General features: G+C 44.1%; 2 protein-coding genes across 2 annotated transcripts in view; one reads left to right on the top strand and one right to left on the bottom strand.

Moving 5' to 3' along the window:
* Nucleotides 1-188: 188 nt before the first annotated feature.
* Nucleotides 189-5,564, top strand: LOC109472210 (G-protein coupled receptor 84-like). Its single transcript, XM_019771808.1, has 3 exons — nt 189-1,963; nt 3,007-3,319; nt 3,681-5,564. The coding sequence occupies exons 1-3, from the start codon at nt 1,653-1,655 to the stop codon at nt 4,194-4,196; spliced, it is 1,140 nt and encodes a 379-aa protein (XP_019627367.1). The 5' UTR covers nt 189-1,652; the 3' UTR covers nt 4,197-5,564.
* Nucleotides 5,565-6,011: 447 nt separating this feature from the next.
* LOC109472141 (splicing factor 3B subunit 2-like) overlaps nt 6,012-17,319 on the bottom strand; it is a 20,374-nt gene continuing 9,066 nt past the window's right edge. The window contains 12 exon segments of the mRNA XM_019771716.1: nt 6,012-7,072; nt 9,262-9,349; nt 9,897-10,000; nt 10,214-10,310; nt 10,809-10,910; nt 11,555-11,697; nt 13,260-13,367; nt 13,755-13,862; nt 14,139-14,228; nt 15,641-15,790; nt 16,090-16,242; nt 17,103-17,255. Of these exon segments, the coding sequence (XP_019627275.1) occupies nt 7,007-7,072; nt 9,262-9,349; nt 9,897-10,000; nt 10,214-10,310; nt 10,809-10,910; nt 11,555-11,697; nt 13,260-13,367; nt 13,755-13,862; nt 14,139-14,228; nt 15,641-15,790; nt 16,090-16,242; nt 17,103-17,255 (1,362 nt within the window). The 3' untranslated portion in view covers nt 6,012-7,006.

The following is a 17,319-nucleotide window of genomic DNA, read 5'->3' as shown; positions in this document are numbered from 1 at the left end:
TACACTAAAGAAGTCGGTACCATGCACTTGCCTCTACCAGGCTTCGGAAGCGGCTGGAAAGAGTAGAAATTGGCCAAATAGACAGATAAGCATGCCAAGGGAGTTGGTTCACTAATTCGCTGCCCTGGCATGTTATCTGTCTATCTGGCCAATTTCTCCTCTTTCCAGCCGCTCCCGAAGCCTGGTAGAGGCTAACCACGCACTAGGTATTTATTGATATCCCAGCTGTCTCATCAGAACGGCGGACAGACAGAACGTTTCAAAGCTCGACAAATACGGGTATTTTGACTCCCCGACCTCTGGCACTGAATAAGTCAGATTAGCCTTCTGTCGTCAAGCCAGTAGGTTATCATTTAATCAGGGATTTCATGCATCATTTTTGTCAGCTAGTTAATTCCGTAATCCTCGCCAGTCGGGACAAATTCTACTCGTGCAATTCGCGTTGGGTCAGCGGGCCAACAGTCATCTTCATTTTTATGGCCACCATCAGAATCATCACTCGCACTATTGTACTCCTATCTGTGTCAAACGTTGTTAATAGGCATGACCATTTTACAAATGTGCGGACGATTTGCTTTTGCAGCCGTACGGCCGGCAGGCATTATTATTACCGAAGCTGCCATGGAGCCATCAACCATTCGGAGAGCTCGTCCTTAGCAACCGATGAGTGATTTTCCAGGGAGGCAGTAGACCCATAGCCCCGCCCTCCTCGGTCAAACGTAGAAACGTGCAACAAAAACGTAGAAGGTTAGTTTGACCGGCAGCTAGGTCTATCTACGGTACAGGCCTGGGATTGGCGACGAGAGTTTGCCTCGTGCGTGCATATGACTAGCCGGAGGACACCGCCCATACTTGGAATTCTGTGAGACGACGATATCGTTTCCTCTGGGGAGGTTGAGACAATTTGGTCGTCCCCCCAGGCACGCAAGAAATGCCTGTCTGACAAACCTGTGAGCCGCGCGCAACGCCAGAGGAATACACGGAATCTTCTCAGGAGTGCGATGTGCGAACGGCCTCAGGTAGCAGCTATACGTACCAAGCCACGCGCGAGTACCATTACCAAATGGAAATGATTCATCATTGCGGTACAGTACGGTGGTGACGCAATTTGACAGAGTCGAACCCGATACCATTAGTACCGTACAGTTCTGTAGTTCTTTGCTATGAAATTGTACGTTAAAAGTATCTGTGACATCTTTGGGAACCTAATACGAGTCGGCTACTAGTGCTGTGTCATACAGCGTTTCTGGTTTTTGTCTCCCGTCCGGAACTTTTCACATGAAATCCGTGCTGACACAGGACGCAGACTCGGGCTAGCTCCGTCTCCCAAAGGCTGCCAACCGGCGACGTCTTTAAGTCACTACGTCACGCGTGATGAAAGGCCGGCACTAACCGCAGTTTAGCGCCTGTCAGTGGCGCGAAAACGTGCGCGTGCGAGACCCGCAGCTGCCTGCCTGTTCCCCGGGAAATGTCATGAATGTAATCATGGTGATGTATTCTGCCCTGCCGCACAAAAGGCCATCCGACGTGCGTAGAGCGACGGGAAGCTTTCTAATGGCTCACCGCTAGCGTACAACCCAGTGTCGGGTTCTTAAACGCGCGTGTACTTCACCAGAAAAGAACAGAGGATTGTTCGTCAGCTTACACAGACCATGAACCAGCCTATCGAGTTCGTTGGCGTGGCTCTGGGCATCCTGGTGACGGTGCTGGGGACTGTGGGGAACATCGCCACTATAGCGACCATCACGTCCAACAGGAAACTCCTGACGGTGTCCACCGCCTTCATCGTCAACCTGAGCGTGGCGGACCTGTTGTACTCGGCCGTGCTGCAGCCCATCACCGTGCACTCGTACATCGCCGGCCGGTGGGAGTTTGGGCCCGTGTTCTGCAGCGTCTTCGGCTACGTGCTGTTCCTACTATTCGGCGTGTCGGAGCTGACCCTGTGCGCCGTGGCATTAAACAGGTGCGCATTCCACGTACGTCTTGTGGTTAGGGAACTGTTTGTCCTGCATGTTGCAGCTATTGCCCGCCCCGTTACTACGGAGTGTTGAACACTCTTAGTCACTATTGATGTGTTTGGGTGTGTTTTGATGTGGGCCATCTGGCCTGGTCGGGCAACAGCAGCAGTGACGACGAATTTCATGTTCTGTTTTATCAAAACAGTGGAGTTAGCTATAATAGCTCGGGGATATTTTAAGATATTTATTCTGTAAAATCGTTTCGTTGAGCAAATTTCATTGCTTCGATATTTACAGCTGAAACGCCCAAAATAACCGATTGCCAATGCCTGCCTGTCAAGCAGAGATCATCTCGAAGGCAAGAAAATGTACTAAACCCTACAGGCATTACCCTGCAGCCCCGTTCACCTTCCTGCAATTTCCCCAATGTATTCCTCACCTCGGGCAAATTTTCCCATGTTTTAATTTTCAGGAAACCGCACAGCTATTTCATTGACGTCACAAGACAATAATAAAAATTCATGACATGACAGGGACTATAATCATAACTGTGCACGATATTAGAATCCCTCCGTACTTCCCGCAATGTTTCTAGCTTACGTCAGGGTCCAGACAATTCTGTGAGGTGCAGCAGACATGAGAATTAAAAGGCTATCGATACATTATATGTGTTGTCCAGTACATAGGGTGCCCTATTTCTGAAGCTTTGGATCTGTTTGCATGGTTATGTTTGTTGCCTTTTCAGAATCAGTGTGTCATGTCCAATTAAAGTGTTGGGGCATTGTGTTTGAAGCAGGTTTTCCAAACACAGTCTTTAGAAACGGGAGAGACTCTGTAGTTAGCCCTGTTAGAAATTGTATGTACTAGGTGGCGGATGCAAAAGCTTTTGCGAAGTCTCTTATTACAGCCTTTATCTTCCAACTAAAACGACAGCTGAAAGGGACCGACCAAACATCCGCGGGGATTACATGTGTGTGTTGTGCCTGTGTGTTGTTTGCACTTTTACTGAGAGAACATAACCTTTACTTCACACCCTTTGTGTCAACAGGTACTTCCTGATCGTTCATCCCAGTAAGTACAGGTCCATTTACAACAAGACCGGCACGGCTGTCATGATAGGAGTGTCCTGGCTGCTGCCTGCTCTCTCCCTCGTTCCCCCAGCTATCGGCGTCTGGGGACGCTTTACGTTCTTCGACAAAGTCTCCACCTGCAGCTTTGACCGCGAGGTGAGCGCGTCCTTCACGACGGCGCTGTTTTCCGCCTACTGCATCGTGCCGACCTTGGTCATGTGCTTCACCTACGCGTGCATCCTCAGAACCGTCCGGACCAGCGCCAACAAGTTCAACAAGAAGAAGAAGGGTGCAGAAGAACCGGGGACAGAGGAACAACAACGTGTTCTCGGACGCGTCTGAACTAAACAGCGTCAGCGAGGGCCCGACCCCCAAGGCGAACGGTAAGAAACCGTCTGACGTGAAAATCTCCGTAGATCTGGAGATGGACGACGTGTTCATAGTGGTGGGAAGCGACTCCGCCGGGGGGATAAAGAAAAGCACAGCTTCATCACCTTCCTCCAAACAGACACAAACTGACAACAGAAACAGCAACTCAAATCCCGAGTTAAACTTACACAACGATCACTCCCCTATGGCCACCAAAGAGAAGAGAGACATAGGAACAAGAACCAGTAGTTTGATAACGATCCCGAATTTAACGTCGAAGAAGACGAAAAAGCCGTCGCTGCACGGACGGTCTTCCCGACGGGGCAGTCTAGTCGTGGACCGCTCCAGCCTCCGGGAAATTTCGCCGTCTCGGTTGGGCCGCGCGCGGACTTACTTCTCAGAGACGGACCCGACGAGTAACCTCGACAGTGTCGGGGACGACCTGAACGACAACAGGCCGAGCGCCAGCAACGACCGCACGGACCCGGACAGCTCGGCGCGCCGCATCAGGGCGCAGTACCGGGTCAGCAGGAACGTCCGCCTGGCCAAGATGACCTTCGCGGTGTTCGTGGCGTTCTCGCTGTGTTTCCTGCCCTACATGGTGCTGAGCATCGTGGACAAGGCGAACGCCGGCGGGGTCTGGCTGTACAAGCTGTGCGCCATGGTGGCCTGGCTGAACGCCTGCATCAACCCCATCATATACTCCCTCATGAACAAGCAGCTGAGAAACGGACTGTTCGTCATGCTCGGGAAGTGTATGGACGTTCTGAGGAAGACTGTCACAGGGCAGGACTTCTAGGATAAACTTTCCTATTTACAAAGTAAGGGATACCAGACAGTTGTGGTAATTTTGTCTCCCCGTTGAAATTCAGGTGTGTCCAGCTGATAAAATCGTGTGTACTCCTGTGAAAAGACGTTGCAGGAAGCCCTACTGCAACCTCAACACATACATGCTCGGACCTCGTGGGTAGTGCATATAAGACCCTAGGACATGTATAAAAGCTGCCGTAAGAATGTTATTCTGGCAAAGCAACATTAGACCCGCGGCACAACAGCACCCAGTCGGCCCGTGTTACTTGGCCAGCGCATTAGACTGCCTACACATGCTCATTGCCTTGTAACTCTTCGCCGAGTAAAATACCTGCTCGGGGGCAATTTACCAGACAACGGAAGTCATTAAGGGCACATGCACCAGCGTAATGCACGTCTGTGTTGTCATGGCAACCATTCGGCAGCAACATTGCTCCGTGTCCCACACCAGGGACCTTGGAAACGATTGGTCTGTACAGAGGTTACATACCTGCTCGTTAATGTTAACACAATCACAAAACGAAATACATTTCCCCTTCTAACACTCTGAAAAAAGGGGGTTGTTGCAATGTTGCCAGTTTTGTACAGAAAACGTGTACTGTGCTTCACATATATTTGAAACGGTTACACAGGTTAACATTGCCGCTGATTTGTCCGTTAATAGGTACAGGATAACTACACAGAACAGCTGACACATCTCCCGCCACTAGGGGTCAGAGGTCAAGCAACAGCCTTGCTGACCTCAGCCCAGTCCTAGATGTAATCATTTTGGGCCTTCCCCAGGATTGGTATATAGGGAGTAATTTGTGTACGCTGGAAACACAGGCCTATCTCTAAACAAGACATCACCACTGATTCATGTCAGCCCCTGTTGAGTACATATACCGACACTATCAAGATGTATCTGGGTCATTCTGGGACTGCCCGTAACTGCTGTTAGGATACAGATGTTGTCTAGAAGTCCCCACATGTAGTTCACAGGTTTCACTACTACAATCATGGCCACTGAGCTTTGAGTCTTCAGTAGTCACTCTTCCATTCCATCAAAGTGTAATATCTTCAGGTTTGTATAAGTCTGTATCACAGTTTTGGTGGTGTATGTGAATGACTTGTCAAATGTGTAGTAAGTTTATTGAAAGAGTGACATGTAGTACAAAGTGTGTAAAAAAAATAACTTCAGTTGAAAGAATCCCAGTCAGTCTAGACTCTGACTTGAGCAAGTCAAGAAAAATCTCAAGCAAGGCCCATGTAATGATACTGGGATGACATTTGATTAATTGAAATTACAGCTTCTACACAATGTAATTTAACAGGTGGCTGACGTTGCATGTAAACCTGTACATCAGCAACAAATGGTTAATTCTTACACGGTTGTGTGCACCAGTGGCTTTATTACATGTTTCTCTGTATCTGTTCTTCAATAGTCATCTATGAATATATAACTATTTGTCAAGCCATGTTTAAATCTGCACTTGTTCATCTACAAGCTTATCTATTTTGCTGTCATTCTCAAGGGCAAACATTAGCTCTGGCGTCAGTCTTAATATCAATGTAATATTCATTGAAACAATTTGATTGTAATCTACGAGGGATTTTTCTGAGCCAGTGAGTCTGCGCTATCTTAGGCTGCAGCACTCAGCAGCCCCTTATCATGCCTCCCCAGGGAACTCTCACTATGTAGATTAGTGTCAGTGATGAAAGTCTGAACAAGTGTCAAGGTGAAAATGCAGCTCTGTTGTGACGTTATCTGTGCTTGTCTGGTGTCTTCTTGAGTACATGTTGGAAAATACAAGTTGCCATATACCTTGTTTGGTTTGCCTGGGGTGTATTTATTCAAAACATTCTTAAGTGTTTTGTACATGATGACTCATTAACTCTAAGACAAAGGAAATGTCTTCTACACATTGTACTGTGGGGATGTCAGTTACTTAAGTCTGGCTCACAATATTCTCTTAATTACAATCAGCTGCTGTATAGTATAACAACTTTGTGTCTTATCTGAGTAAGATTATTTCCAAGCTGGAATGTGCAGGATAAAAAAGGCTTTGAGTTTGTAGTGTGACTCTAATCACAGCTGCTCATTTTCTCACTCTTGGAGCACGAGGTAAGAAAACAGAGGAAGGAAGTGACGGAGACATCAAGTCTAAAGCGCTGCAGCTGTGGAAGTGGCTTGGAATAAATTTCTTCCCTATTCTGACATGATTTATCAAGTCGAAGTCTACATTTAGTGTCAAGTCACTTGTATGAGACATTAAGCTGGTTTGTAACACTGAAGGGTGGTTACAGATTCAGAAGCTGCTTTTTTGCATTGTTGATCACGTTTTTTGCTTATTAGCCAAGACCTTACATGGTGAACGCATGCAATCAACTTGAAAGGCTCCCCCAAAAGATGCTTGACAATGTTCAGGGAGATTTGACATATATGTTTTAAAAGGACAAATAACTACTATCTTCTCACAACCACATAGCAAGTCAACAGCATGTTTATAAAGTTACCGGTAACAAACAAGCTACTTACATGTAGACTTTGACTGAGCTCTGATTAATGTTAACACACAAAAAAGACCTGTACATCTCTGCTTCTTCTTAAAATGCTATTTGTTACAATACCCCCTTATCAGTAATCCCACGTGTCAGTGTACCCAGCCAACTAATTCTACTAATTGTGTCCCCTTCACATTCCACACAATAAACCGTCACAGTTTAGTGGAGCCGATCCTGGCACATGTACAGCTGTCCACGGTAAATCAAGTCCCCCCATTACGACCTCCACGTGTGGTCTATTCATCAACGCACCAATTAGAACTTGAACTCCTTGTATTTCTTGGCAGCCTTGCCGCTGTCCTGTTGTGCCTTTTTCCGTTTCTGGAAATGAAAGACACGATCGTTAAACGCCTCTGAAACAATAAATGTTGTCACAGTACCGTCCATCAACTTGCTTCATACACACATGGATTATTTACTTTTTGGCACTCCTGTTGCTTTTTTTTTTCTATTGTTAATGCAGACTGGTCCATCAGAAAATGTGATGTACTATGCTACTGACAGAAAACAGAGAAACACTGCTCAATTCTAGGCCTTTAGCTTATTTTCAGAAAGTTACCTGGGACATGTACGACAACTCTACTGTAAATCTTGCCTTCAGCCATCCACACTTGACAATGACTTGCAGATGACTATGGAGCCGAGTGACCTTGACATTCTGGGATCTTTTGCAACCTGTCGCAGTACTATGGGGAAACCTCAGTTTACGAAGTCAAGGTCTTTTATAAAGTAAGGAAATGTCAGGACTAACAAGATAGAAGAAAACATCATATTCCTCCCTCCCTTGTATCCATCATACTGTTTACCAAATTAAGGTTACCATACCAAATGGCAAAATTCTGACATTGAAAATGAAACACAACTTTATCAAGGGCCTTTGATTACAAAATAACATAAATCATACCAGGACTTCTTTTACTTCTATTCTATTCCAATCTATCTTTGTTGTTCCACATTTCTTCCATACCATCCTTAATTTGTCCTGGGAATTAGAAATGTACAGTAATAATGCTAAATGAATCGGTAAGCAAGATGTGGTTAGGCTATATACCAATTATGCCCCTCCGCGTGTACAATCAGTCTTATCTCTAAAGGGTAGAGACATTTGTCTTACAGGCTTTATCACATCACCTGACAGAGACGGCCATCCCTTTTGTGGTGTAATTGACAAAAGTGGGAAGCTGTAACTCCATTTGGCCATTAGAAAACGACAAGCCAGGTGATTACAGACCAAATTGGAACACAAACTGGGGGATGAGGGAGCAGCTATCACTTCATTTTATCTCAATTCTGCTGACAAGATTCACACCACGTGTGAGAGGAATATACAGAACTGTCAGGATGCAGGACAAGTAAAATTGAAATTGCTGTCTTATGCTTAGGTATAGTGAATTTACTTTCAGCTAAAGCTAAGAAGGTATCCTCAACTGTTTCACAAGTCCATCCATTACTTAGCATAATTATCTTCTTTATATGGGTCTGAATGAGAAAACAACACAAATTTCAGCAGAAACTGTAACAACAGACCAATTGAATTAAAAACCTAAACAATTACAAATTTCAGTCTGTATTGTCTGTAGATCTTCCAGGGTCTTTTGAACATTGATATGTTACCATGTCATGCAGTCCAACTATTGAAAGGTTAAATCCTCAGAAATATTTATGACTTGTTGTCTGCTATTCTCCCTGGCCCTGACCTACTTTTAGGCAGGAGGAAAATTGCATCACAGCAATCAGAAAACGGGGGCAGTCTGTGGAGAGGGACCCAGTCAGAACGGTTTGTATAACATCTTATCAAATTTTCTCTGGCCAGGCTGAAATTACAACAACAAAATTCAATCTGTTGGCCACGGGACAAAATAGAATATAAGATTACATCACCATATGCATTACTTTCTATGGCAAAAAAATAGGGATGTGAGACAGTAACAGACAGTTATTAGTGTGTATGTGTTAGTGTGTATGTGTACGAGGAAAGGTACAACAGCTTATTCCCATACTCTTGTTATATTCTCCTTTAAAGAATTCAGACAGTTTTAAAATTTAGAAATGAATCAACCCAAACAACACTGTTAAAATGTTTTCAGGACAAATTCTTTCTTATTTATATTTGTATGTATGTATGTATGTATGTATGTATGTATGTAGGTAGGTATGTATGACATACATTCAAGAAGGATATAAGGATCTCCTTGAAGAATACATGTATGTAGTTGTTGTAAATTCCTTGTTTTATTCAATATTGTGAATTTCTCACTGATTCTTTATGCATTTATTTAATCACAGGCTAACCCATAAGGCAACAGACATTAATGTAACAAGAAACTGAAAACAAGATAACTTTTGTACAATTCACCCAGCCTGTGGGGAGACAATTTGACCTTCTGCTCAGTCTGTAGTCACACGATTCCCCCCTCACTTCCTGTCACTCTATTCAAATAACTACAGCCACACAAGCAAACAGACAAACACCTCAAAAACCACTTTTGCACACTTGAATAGACACTGACCTTCTGTTTAGCTGCGTGTTCTGCCACCATGTCACTCAGGTCCTCCTTCTCCAGCTGATTCTGTTGTTCCTTCAGCTGCTGTTCATACCTGGAGGGAAACATGCAGGTGAGTGGGCAGGTGTCAACAGGTGTTTACAGGTGAACCAAGCGGAAGGGTACACCGGAGAGCGGCTTGACAAAGACAGGAGACTTAGAGAAGCAAGTAAGCATCTCAGGCAGATATGCAGGGCTCAAAATGTCACCTGCATAAGCAGATTGCTGGTAGTGCAGGTAAAACTGGAGCTATTTCTGATGGCTACCTGTACCTAACCAGGGCAAGTGCACTGGTTATGATGTGCTGGGTATGGAAGTACATGTAAATATAAAATGGCTTGCAAATAATTGACATGATTTGTAAGCAGCATCCAGTGTGATCCACAGCTCCTAAAAGCTGCCATGGTGTGAGGAAAATCTGTCTGGTGTAGGTAATTTTGAATGTTACCTGCATGTGCATGCGTGTTTAGCAAAAATCTAAATCCATATCCATGAAGGCACAGGGGTAAACTGTCTTGACCTGTCCTGTTCATTGAGGGGATAAGATGGAGATAACACAGGTAGACAAATATACGCCTGTACAGGGAAGTGGCAGGACTTACTTGGTCTGCATGGCCTGTGGGTCCAGCTCCAGCTCACTGGGGTCCAGGGCAATCTCCACTCCTCCTGCCTCACCCATGTCTGCCTTCTTACCTCCTGCTACAGCCTGGAGGGGAGATAGGGGAGTCAGTACATGCCATGGTAAACGAAAGAGGTAAAAAAAAAGAGGTAGAGCTGCCCAACTAGCCTGTGGCTATTGCAAAGGGCTAGCCCTGCTGGCAAATACAAGACACTACAATGGAGTTTAACATAGACAGCATAACAGTCTACATGTATAACATTAATCAATCTAGATACATATTTTTTCTGGGACACTCACAGCTATGTCGTACACGTGTGTAGAACCCATCATGGCCCCAGCGACAGGACCGCCCTTCTTCTCAGGCAGGACTGTGTACAGGGTGGGCGTCTCTCCCCTGCAAACCAAAAACTCACAAACTCAGTCAAACGGAAAATTAACAGATCTTATCACTGATGAACCATTACTGATGATACTGACAAAATCTCCAAACTTCAGTTCAAATATACATGATATTCTGCAATTTCACCACGGCTTGTAAATCGTGTTGTCTAGGTTTCATACAATAGCTCCAATAAACATGTTTTCATGGCTAACCATCAGCAGATATGAATGATTCTGAAATGATTTCCACTGAAGAATTGCATGAAGTTAACAGTAAAAGGGAATTAATAACAAATTCGACAATGCCAGGGCATTCTAGTGATATTTGCTTTATATTACTAATAAAACAGATTGGTGGCTCAAGAACAAAATTGGATCTTTCGATCATACCACAAACTCTTGATTGTGGCGAACCCGTAGAAAGCTACAGGCGTAGTTTTAATCTAACCATCCATCAAATGATATTAAATCTACAGCTTCACTTTTCTTTCACAACTTGTGACTGACTCACCCCTCCATGGCGTCCTCTATTCTCTTTTTCCTGAGTTCGATCATGTCTGGAGTCTCCATGCCAGTGGGGATGGAGGTGGTGCCACTGGGAGTAATCAGACCACTACAACAACAATAACAACAGTGAAGGTTAGTTAGATAATAATTACAGAAAAGGGTAAAGAGCCCTGTGCTTTCCTGTCTATTTAGACTTAAGTCATTCACGTTAGTTTCACCAGTCACCAGACACATAATTTATAATGCTATTGGCTAAAATCCTTTCCCTGCTCAGCTGTCCAGCTAATATATGTATGATTTCATTTTCGTATTTATTTATTTATTTATTACAATTAACCACATAAATATACATGGAGGGCATGGTGGAACAGGTGCACCTAAGTGCACCTTTTCAAGGCCACCATGCCCACAAATATATTTATAATGTGCATAAAAAAAAATACATTGTCTTGGGACTGTATCCACACCACCACCCATAACAGACAAATATCTGATGTCATATGAGGAATATATAGTAAGAGAGAATAGGCTAATGGTTTGGTTTTCCTTTAATGCCCACGATCATGATAATGATCATTCTGGCATACTTATTTTCACCTGAGCAAAGTGAGGAAAGTCAAGTCGTTTAAAGTGCCTTTCCCAAGGGCACAAGGTTGGTGATGGCAGGATTCAAACCTGGGACCTCTTGGTTCTGAGCCAAATGCAACCCATAATGTGGTAAGATATGTAGAATTGCCAGAAGTGGCTTACCCCTCTCCTGGTGTGATGAGTCCGGACCTGTCAGGTTCCTCCTCAGACTCTTCCTCTGACTCCTCCTCTGACTCTGACTCCTCAGACTCTGACTCCAGCTCCCCCCACAGACCTCTCTCCACTGGCTCCTCCTCTACCTGAGTCTAAACACACAGATCAAGGCATGGGAGATGCGTTGCTACTCTTTGTTGTTAAAGTTAAAAGTCAAAGTCATCCACACCAGATGGTGCATAGGGCCGTGTCCACCCATTGTTCTATGGCCCTTGTGCCACACAGTTCTGTAATCACTACAGCTTACCTCTGACTCTGAGGCATATATTTTTTCTCTATAATGTGTACCAGTAGTGAACAATAGGGGCATAGTCAGTTATTAAACTAGGTTACAAAGGTATGATGATAGTTTTGCTACTCATTGTTGAAAAGCTAAGATTAAGAAAGGATACATGGATTTTACGTGGTCGTAGTTTTTTGTTACATATTATGACAGTTTAAGACATGTAGTACAGAGGAAGCCAATTAATTGCACTACGGTTGTGTGCACACTCCGGTCAATTGCACCAAATCCTAAAATCCCAAACCGTTTCCCATCACTCCATTGTTAGTGAGATTGGCTTTCTGCACCGTGCAGTAAGCCTATCGCCGGCTAAATGCACCAAAATTTGTCCAACATCGTCAACAACTGACCTGTAAACATGAGCTAAAAATCGACAAACACGGTAAAAACGGGCCGATAAACGCCTGTGTAAAGGAGCAATAGCGACATTATGCATAAAATTGTCTGTTATGAGCGACAAAAGAATGCGGTCTCTGTTGAAAACCACGTTGATATCGAGCGTCCCGGCGGTCCCGGGGAACGTCGGCATCACAAAGGGAGGCCGTCCACTAAGAGACATCAAAGGCCGTACGTGGTGCGTTTTGATAGACAACTTGCTGGTCTCAATAAAAATGGGTCTCTCTCTACCTGCCCACTGTCTCAGTTTTCTTGAATTTTTTAAGTCTTCCTGCGCGGCACACACGACGAAGTGTTCTATAGATAACGCTAGCTGTCAATTATCAATTATCGCCTGTAACTTGTAACAAAAAATCGGTGTATGCTTTGTAAAACTTGCAAGTGTAACATGTCCGATATTTTTCATGTAATCTACGACTCTACGAGATATGGTAGCGCTGCACAAATGTCTTTACTTTACCGATATAGAGCGATTAGAGAGAGGAACTTGCTTATGTTATGTCTCTGTTCTTGGGACGCCGTTCTTCATATTCTACGCACATTTAGCCACTTTTAAACAACAGTTTGCGCTTGTGATCTGTAACAATGTAAGACTTAATTCTTCGATGTTTTGTTCGTAGTCTATGAGATAAAACTTAAAATGGATAGCGAGCCGGTACACCAGAAATTATTAAACTTGTTTGTACATGTGCAAAATGTGTGAATAAAGTTAATATATGTATAAATTTCATAGTTTGTTGGTGCTTTTTTGTGTCTGTGTTTGTCAAATTTATGGTTCTGACTTCCGACCCCACTTCTCAACGGACCCTTCTCAACCCCCGTCCGCGGTGGTGCAGTCCTCCGGCCCCAGCCGGGCCGACCTCCGGCTTGTCGCACCACCTGGATAATTGCACCAAATGCGCTGACAAATACGTGGTGCAACTAAGCGGCTTCCTCTGTACTGTGACTCTAAGTTGAACATAAGATGACTCCTACCTGGAAATCTGCAGCATTGGTGCCAAACACATCCCCATAGAGGGGTTTTCCTGTCTCGTCAACAGGGGGCTTTCCCCAGCCTCCAGCGTGGTAACCAAAGGAACAGTTCTGTGGAGATGGCGAAAGGTTACTTTCAGAATAAAGCATTGCATCAATGACTATCAAAACCAGACACATGTAGCATCGAATTCCAACAGTTCAGCCTAATTGATAATGCACACATCAATATGCAAGTTACAAGCTAATCTTTTGCAGTAATGTAATTATCACAGAACTTTTAAAGACAATGAGTGAACTTTAGTCTTAGTCTGGGCAACTCACCCAAAATGATGATGATGATGATGATGATGATAATGATGAATGATCATTTTACTTTAAAAAAATTAGGTTGTAATGTATCAAAATCAGATCCTGAAGCTGCAATGATACTTGCTAAAATTTGTAAGCCTAAAGTGTAACAAAGCTAGTTTCTTAGACACCATAAACATTACTTACCTCTGGGATAGGTGCGTTAAGTCCTGGTATCTTTAGGTTGGGGTAGGATGGAGGGGGGCCGTATCTCTGCATGGCAATCAGCCATGGTGGGGGATACTTGTTGGCATTCTGGAAAAAGGCAGTCAACACAAAGTGGTCAACAGGTGCAAAAAGTTCTGTGTTAAGGTTTAACGTTTATACTGTCCAGTTTCAGAAAATTTCCATGGGACTTTTTTCTTTTCTTTCGTCTTCAACCATTCTGTTGGAACATACTGGTCAGTAAGATGCGCTGGTAATATAGCAAATCTACTGTCAAAAACAAAACATGAATGAAACAGTGGCAGTATTTAATGTCAGTATTGAACTGTAGAAAGTTGAATACTATGAAATCAGTGGAGAACTTACAGGTCCTACAGGCATGCCTAAGGCAATCCTGAGCTCATCTGACAAGTCTCCTGGCTTCTTCTCCTTCAGTCTGGTCTCAAACTCCTTACCCTGTGAACAAACAGTAGGAACATTCCACAATCTGCTGCCTGCTACATTATTCATACAAAGACAAGGACAGCGAGAATAATCTTAAATGTTTTGTCACAACTGGACTTTTTGTAAATTACTAGAACCCAATCACTATTGGATGATAATTTATTATATAAATCATCATCAGGTCAGGGTATCCTGGTATCCTCTCCCTCCAAACCGCTCTAGCCACCAGCCTTCTCAAAAAAATTTAGAGTAGGTGGCTGATAAGAAAAAGTAGGAGGCGAGCCACAAAGTATCCCCGACAATTCTTTTAATTATGCATTTCTGTAATAGGATGTTGCTAAGTAGTCGTAGAAAAAACGTAGAAAGCAGCGTAAATGTGTCTCTCTTCTTCACCGGCGAAGAAAAATGTTCCCGCGCTGCGTGCTGCTAGCCACATCGCTTATCCAATCAGAACGCAGGTCATGTGAGGTGAACCAATCAGAGCGTCGATTGCGTGGTGCTACTTACTTATTCATGACAAGATGGCGCCTGAAATCTCCTGTTTCTGTACAGCGATGCGGAGTGTGCGTTTTTTATGCCGGGGTTTTCTTAGTTTTGACGCTGATTTTTGGCTCGCCGTGATTACGCTACAAATGACACACTAGTGGAGACAACAGATGAGTGATCATTTTACGATCGACAAGAACTTTTGATGAATGAAAAAGCTGTGAAATCTCGCTGATGGCGATTTGTTTTTGAAAATTTGTCTTGTGTTTCTAACTGTGTAAGAAAGATATGAACACGATTCTGTACATGTCTTGATATTTTTTACGTGATTTGTACTAGTTATTTGTAGCAGGAATGTTACTAGTGCCGGGAGAATTTGGGAAGGTAGCGGCTTGATAAATTTTCGTGAGCAACGAGTTTAGGAAGCAAATTCCGCCTAGCTCGAGCGATACGGAGCGATACAGCTCCGCGGATACCACTCGAGCCCCGAACAACAAGACCCTCCCCCCGTAAAGTTTCGGCCGCTCTGGCCGCGGGCCGCTCGTAGAAGCAAACGCTGACTCGTGCACGAGAAAGCTGCACAGGAGGCTAAGAAAGAAGCAGTTTTCAGATCCAGAAAGCTAGCAGAAAATTGTCTGAAGTTCGTCAGAATAAATGAGCCGGTGGAGTTTGTGAGAAAAATTGCGGAGACTACAGTGTTTTTCTGAAAATTTACACGAAAGTAGCCGGCGCAAAAATTTGAGTAGGCGGCGATTTTCGCCGGTAGCCGGCTTGTTTTGAGAAGGCTGGCCACAATATTCCAAGGTTTTCATATTAAAACAACTTTGAAAACGGAACACTTACAGCACATGCATGTTATAACCAGCATGCTATCATCACAGATCAACATAAGAATCTACAAAATAATAGTAGATAACACACACTGGATAAATTCCTACCTCATAGTACAAGTCCCCATGGATGGTCATCTTAGGTTTGGTCTGCCACCTAAAGAAGGCATCGTGCAGCTTCTGGTAGTCGATGTCGATCTTCCCCATCTTGGGTCGAACCTTCTCCCTCATCTTGGCCTTCAGAGACTTCTGGTCCTCCTGATCACCAGGGGAAACAGTGGCATCAACAATTGGTAACTGGTTGACTAGCTAAATTTTTACGTTCACATACAGAGGTTTTGTTTACAGTGTTTGTTTGTTTGTATGTCCATAGTTACTTGAACACTTTTAAAGTCAGAAGGCCTAATTAGAGGTCGAGATGATCAGTGACAGTAGAATATGAACAGAATTAGCAAGAAATTCACAATAATCAATGAACAACACAAGCAATTCACAGCAACTCTAAATACTCTTTGGAGGTGTAAAATCTAATAAGACACCTAGAGAAGACTCCTGACCTTCTCCTGCAGGGCTGCTCTCATCTCCATGATCCCAGTTCTCTTGATGAAGTCTGGCAGCTCAAACGGAGGCTTCTCGATACCACGCTTCCCCTGCAGGTACTTCCTCTTAAAGCACCAGTGCCGGGGAACTGGGACTGTGTTCCTCGTGGCCTGGATAAAACACACCGGCCAGGGCAAAGGTCACTATTTGGCGCATGCCCAGAGGGCCCAGTCTGAGACCCCTTTAGTGAGTGCAGCCAAACCAACTGAAAACAGCCTTTTTCTTGGTATGTGGGGATAAATGCTGGCATTTTCCAGCTGGAGAGTTATTTCTATTTCTATCAAGTTGAAAAAACGGGCTGTTAGTGTTGTTTTGGCTGCTTGGTAGAGTTCTAAGACTAATCCCATCTTCTTGTCTTTTGGTGGTCTTCAAGGGGGTCAGAGGTCATTCTGCCAGTATTTGCATTTGCCGTGCTATGTATCGCTGGTCAAAAAGTGAAATTTTTGGACTAAATGGACAATTTGGAAGTTGGACTACCCTGTCAATGTGTGTTTGCAATAGTTGAACACTCAAGTAGGTGATTGTTGACAGCTCAGTTCTTAGATGTTTTCTATATGTTCCAATAGGGGCTGGAATCAGTGGGCTGTCCCCGCCAGACAACATCCATCAGTTTGACACAGGGTCTGCAAACTTGGTTTGACTTTCCTTGGTGTGTTCAGTGCCTACTGTTACACTGCATCCTCAGAGTGGCATAAATGAAATTTCGAGACCTGTACTAAGTCTCACTGTAGCTGTGACATACTATGTATTAGTGATCACTGTGCATAAGTAGAAAATAATCCATATCTAAATCATGGATTTAATGTAGTGTCAATAAACAAGCCTTATTTGTAGGTTAACTATTATGGTGTTTATATGTTTATCACACATCGGTATCCTTCAGGTAATTTTGTGAATAATTCCTGCATTTGGAAATTTCACAATTGTAATGTACATCCAAAAGGCAGCCATGCCTGTGCTGTGACCTCACCTTGAGCCAGACGAGCAGTTTGGGGTCCTGCGCCGTCACGTCGTGCATCTCCACCACGTCCGGCCGCTGCACCAGCTGCTTCAGCTCCGCCACGCTCAGGCGGTTCATCCGGCGCAGCTTCTTCTTGGACAGCTTTGGGCCGTCGTCCTTTTTCTTTAAGGAGAGACACAAATTTGGGTTTAACCTAATGTCTGATGTTGACTCATATCTGATAATG

The sequence above is a fragment of the Branchiostoma belcheri genome, unplaced genomic scaffold (assembly GCF_001625305.1).
Source record: "Branchiostoma belcheri isolate BF01 breed outbred unplaced genomic scaffold, Haploidv18h27 scaffold27, whole genome shotgun sequence".
NCBI lineage: Eukaryota > Metazoa > Chordata > Leptocardii > Amphioxiformes > Branchiostomatidae > Branchiostoma > Branchiostoma belcheri.
Note: the sequence above shows the minus strand (reverse complement) of the source record. Positions and strands in the feature narration are given on the sequence as shown.

Coding starts and splice junctions, on each gene's coding strand:
- LOC109472210 (XM_019771808.1), top strand. CDS start 1,653: ATGAACCAGCCTATCGAGTTCGTTGGCGTGGCTCTGGGCATCCTGGTG. Junction 1,964..3,006: donor TGCGCCGTGGCATTAAACAG/GTGCGCATTCCA, acceptor TTGTGTCAACAG/GTACTTCCTGATCGTTCATC. Junction 3,320..3,680: donor TCAACAAGAAGAAGAAGGGT/GCAGAAGAACCG, acceptor ACGTCGAAGAAG/ACGAAAAAGCCGTCGCTGCA.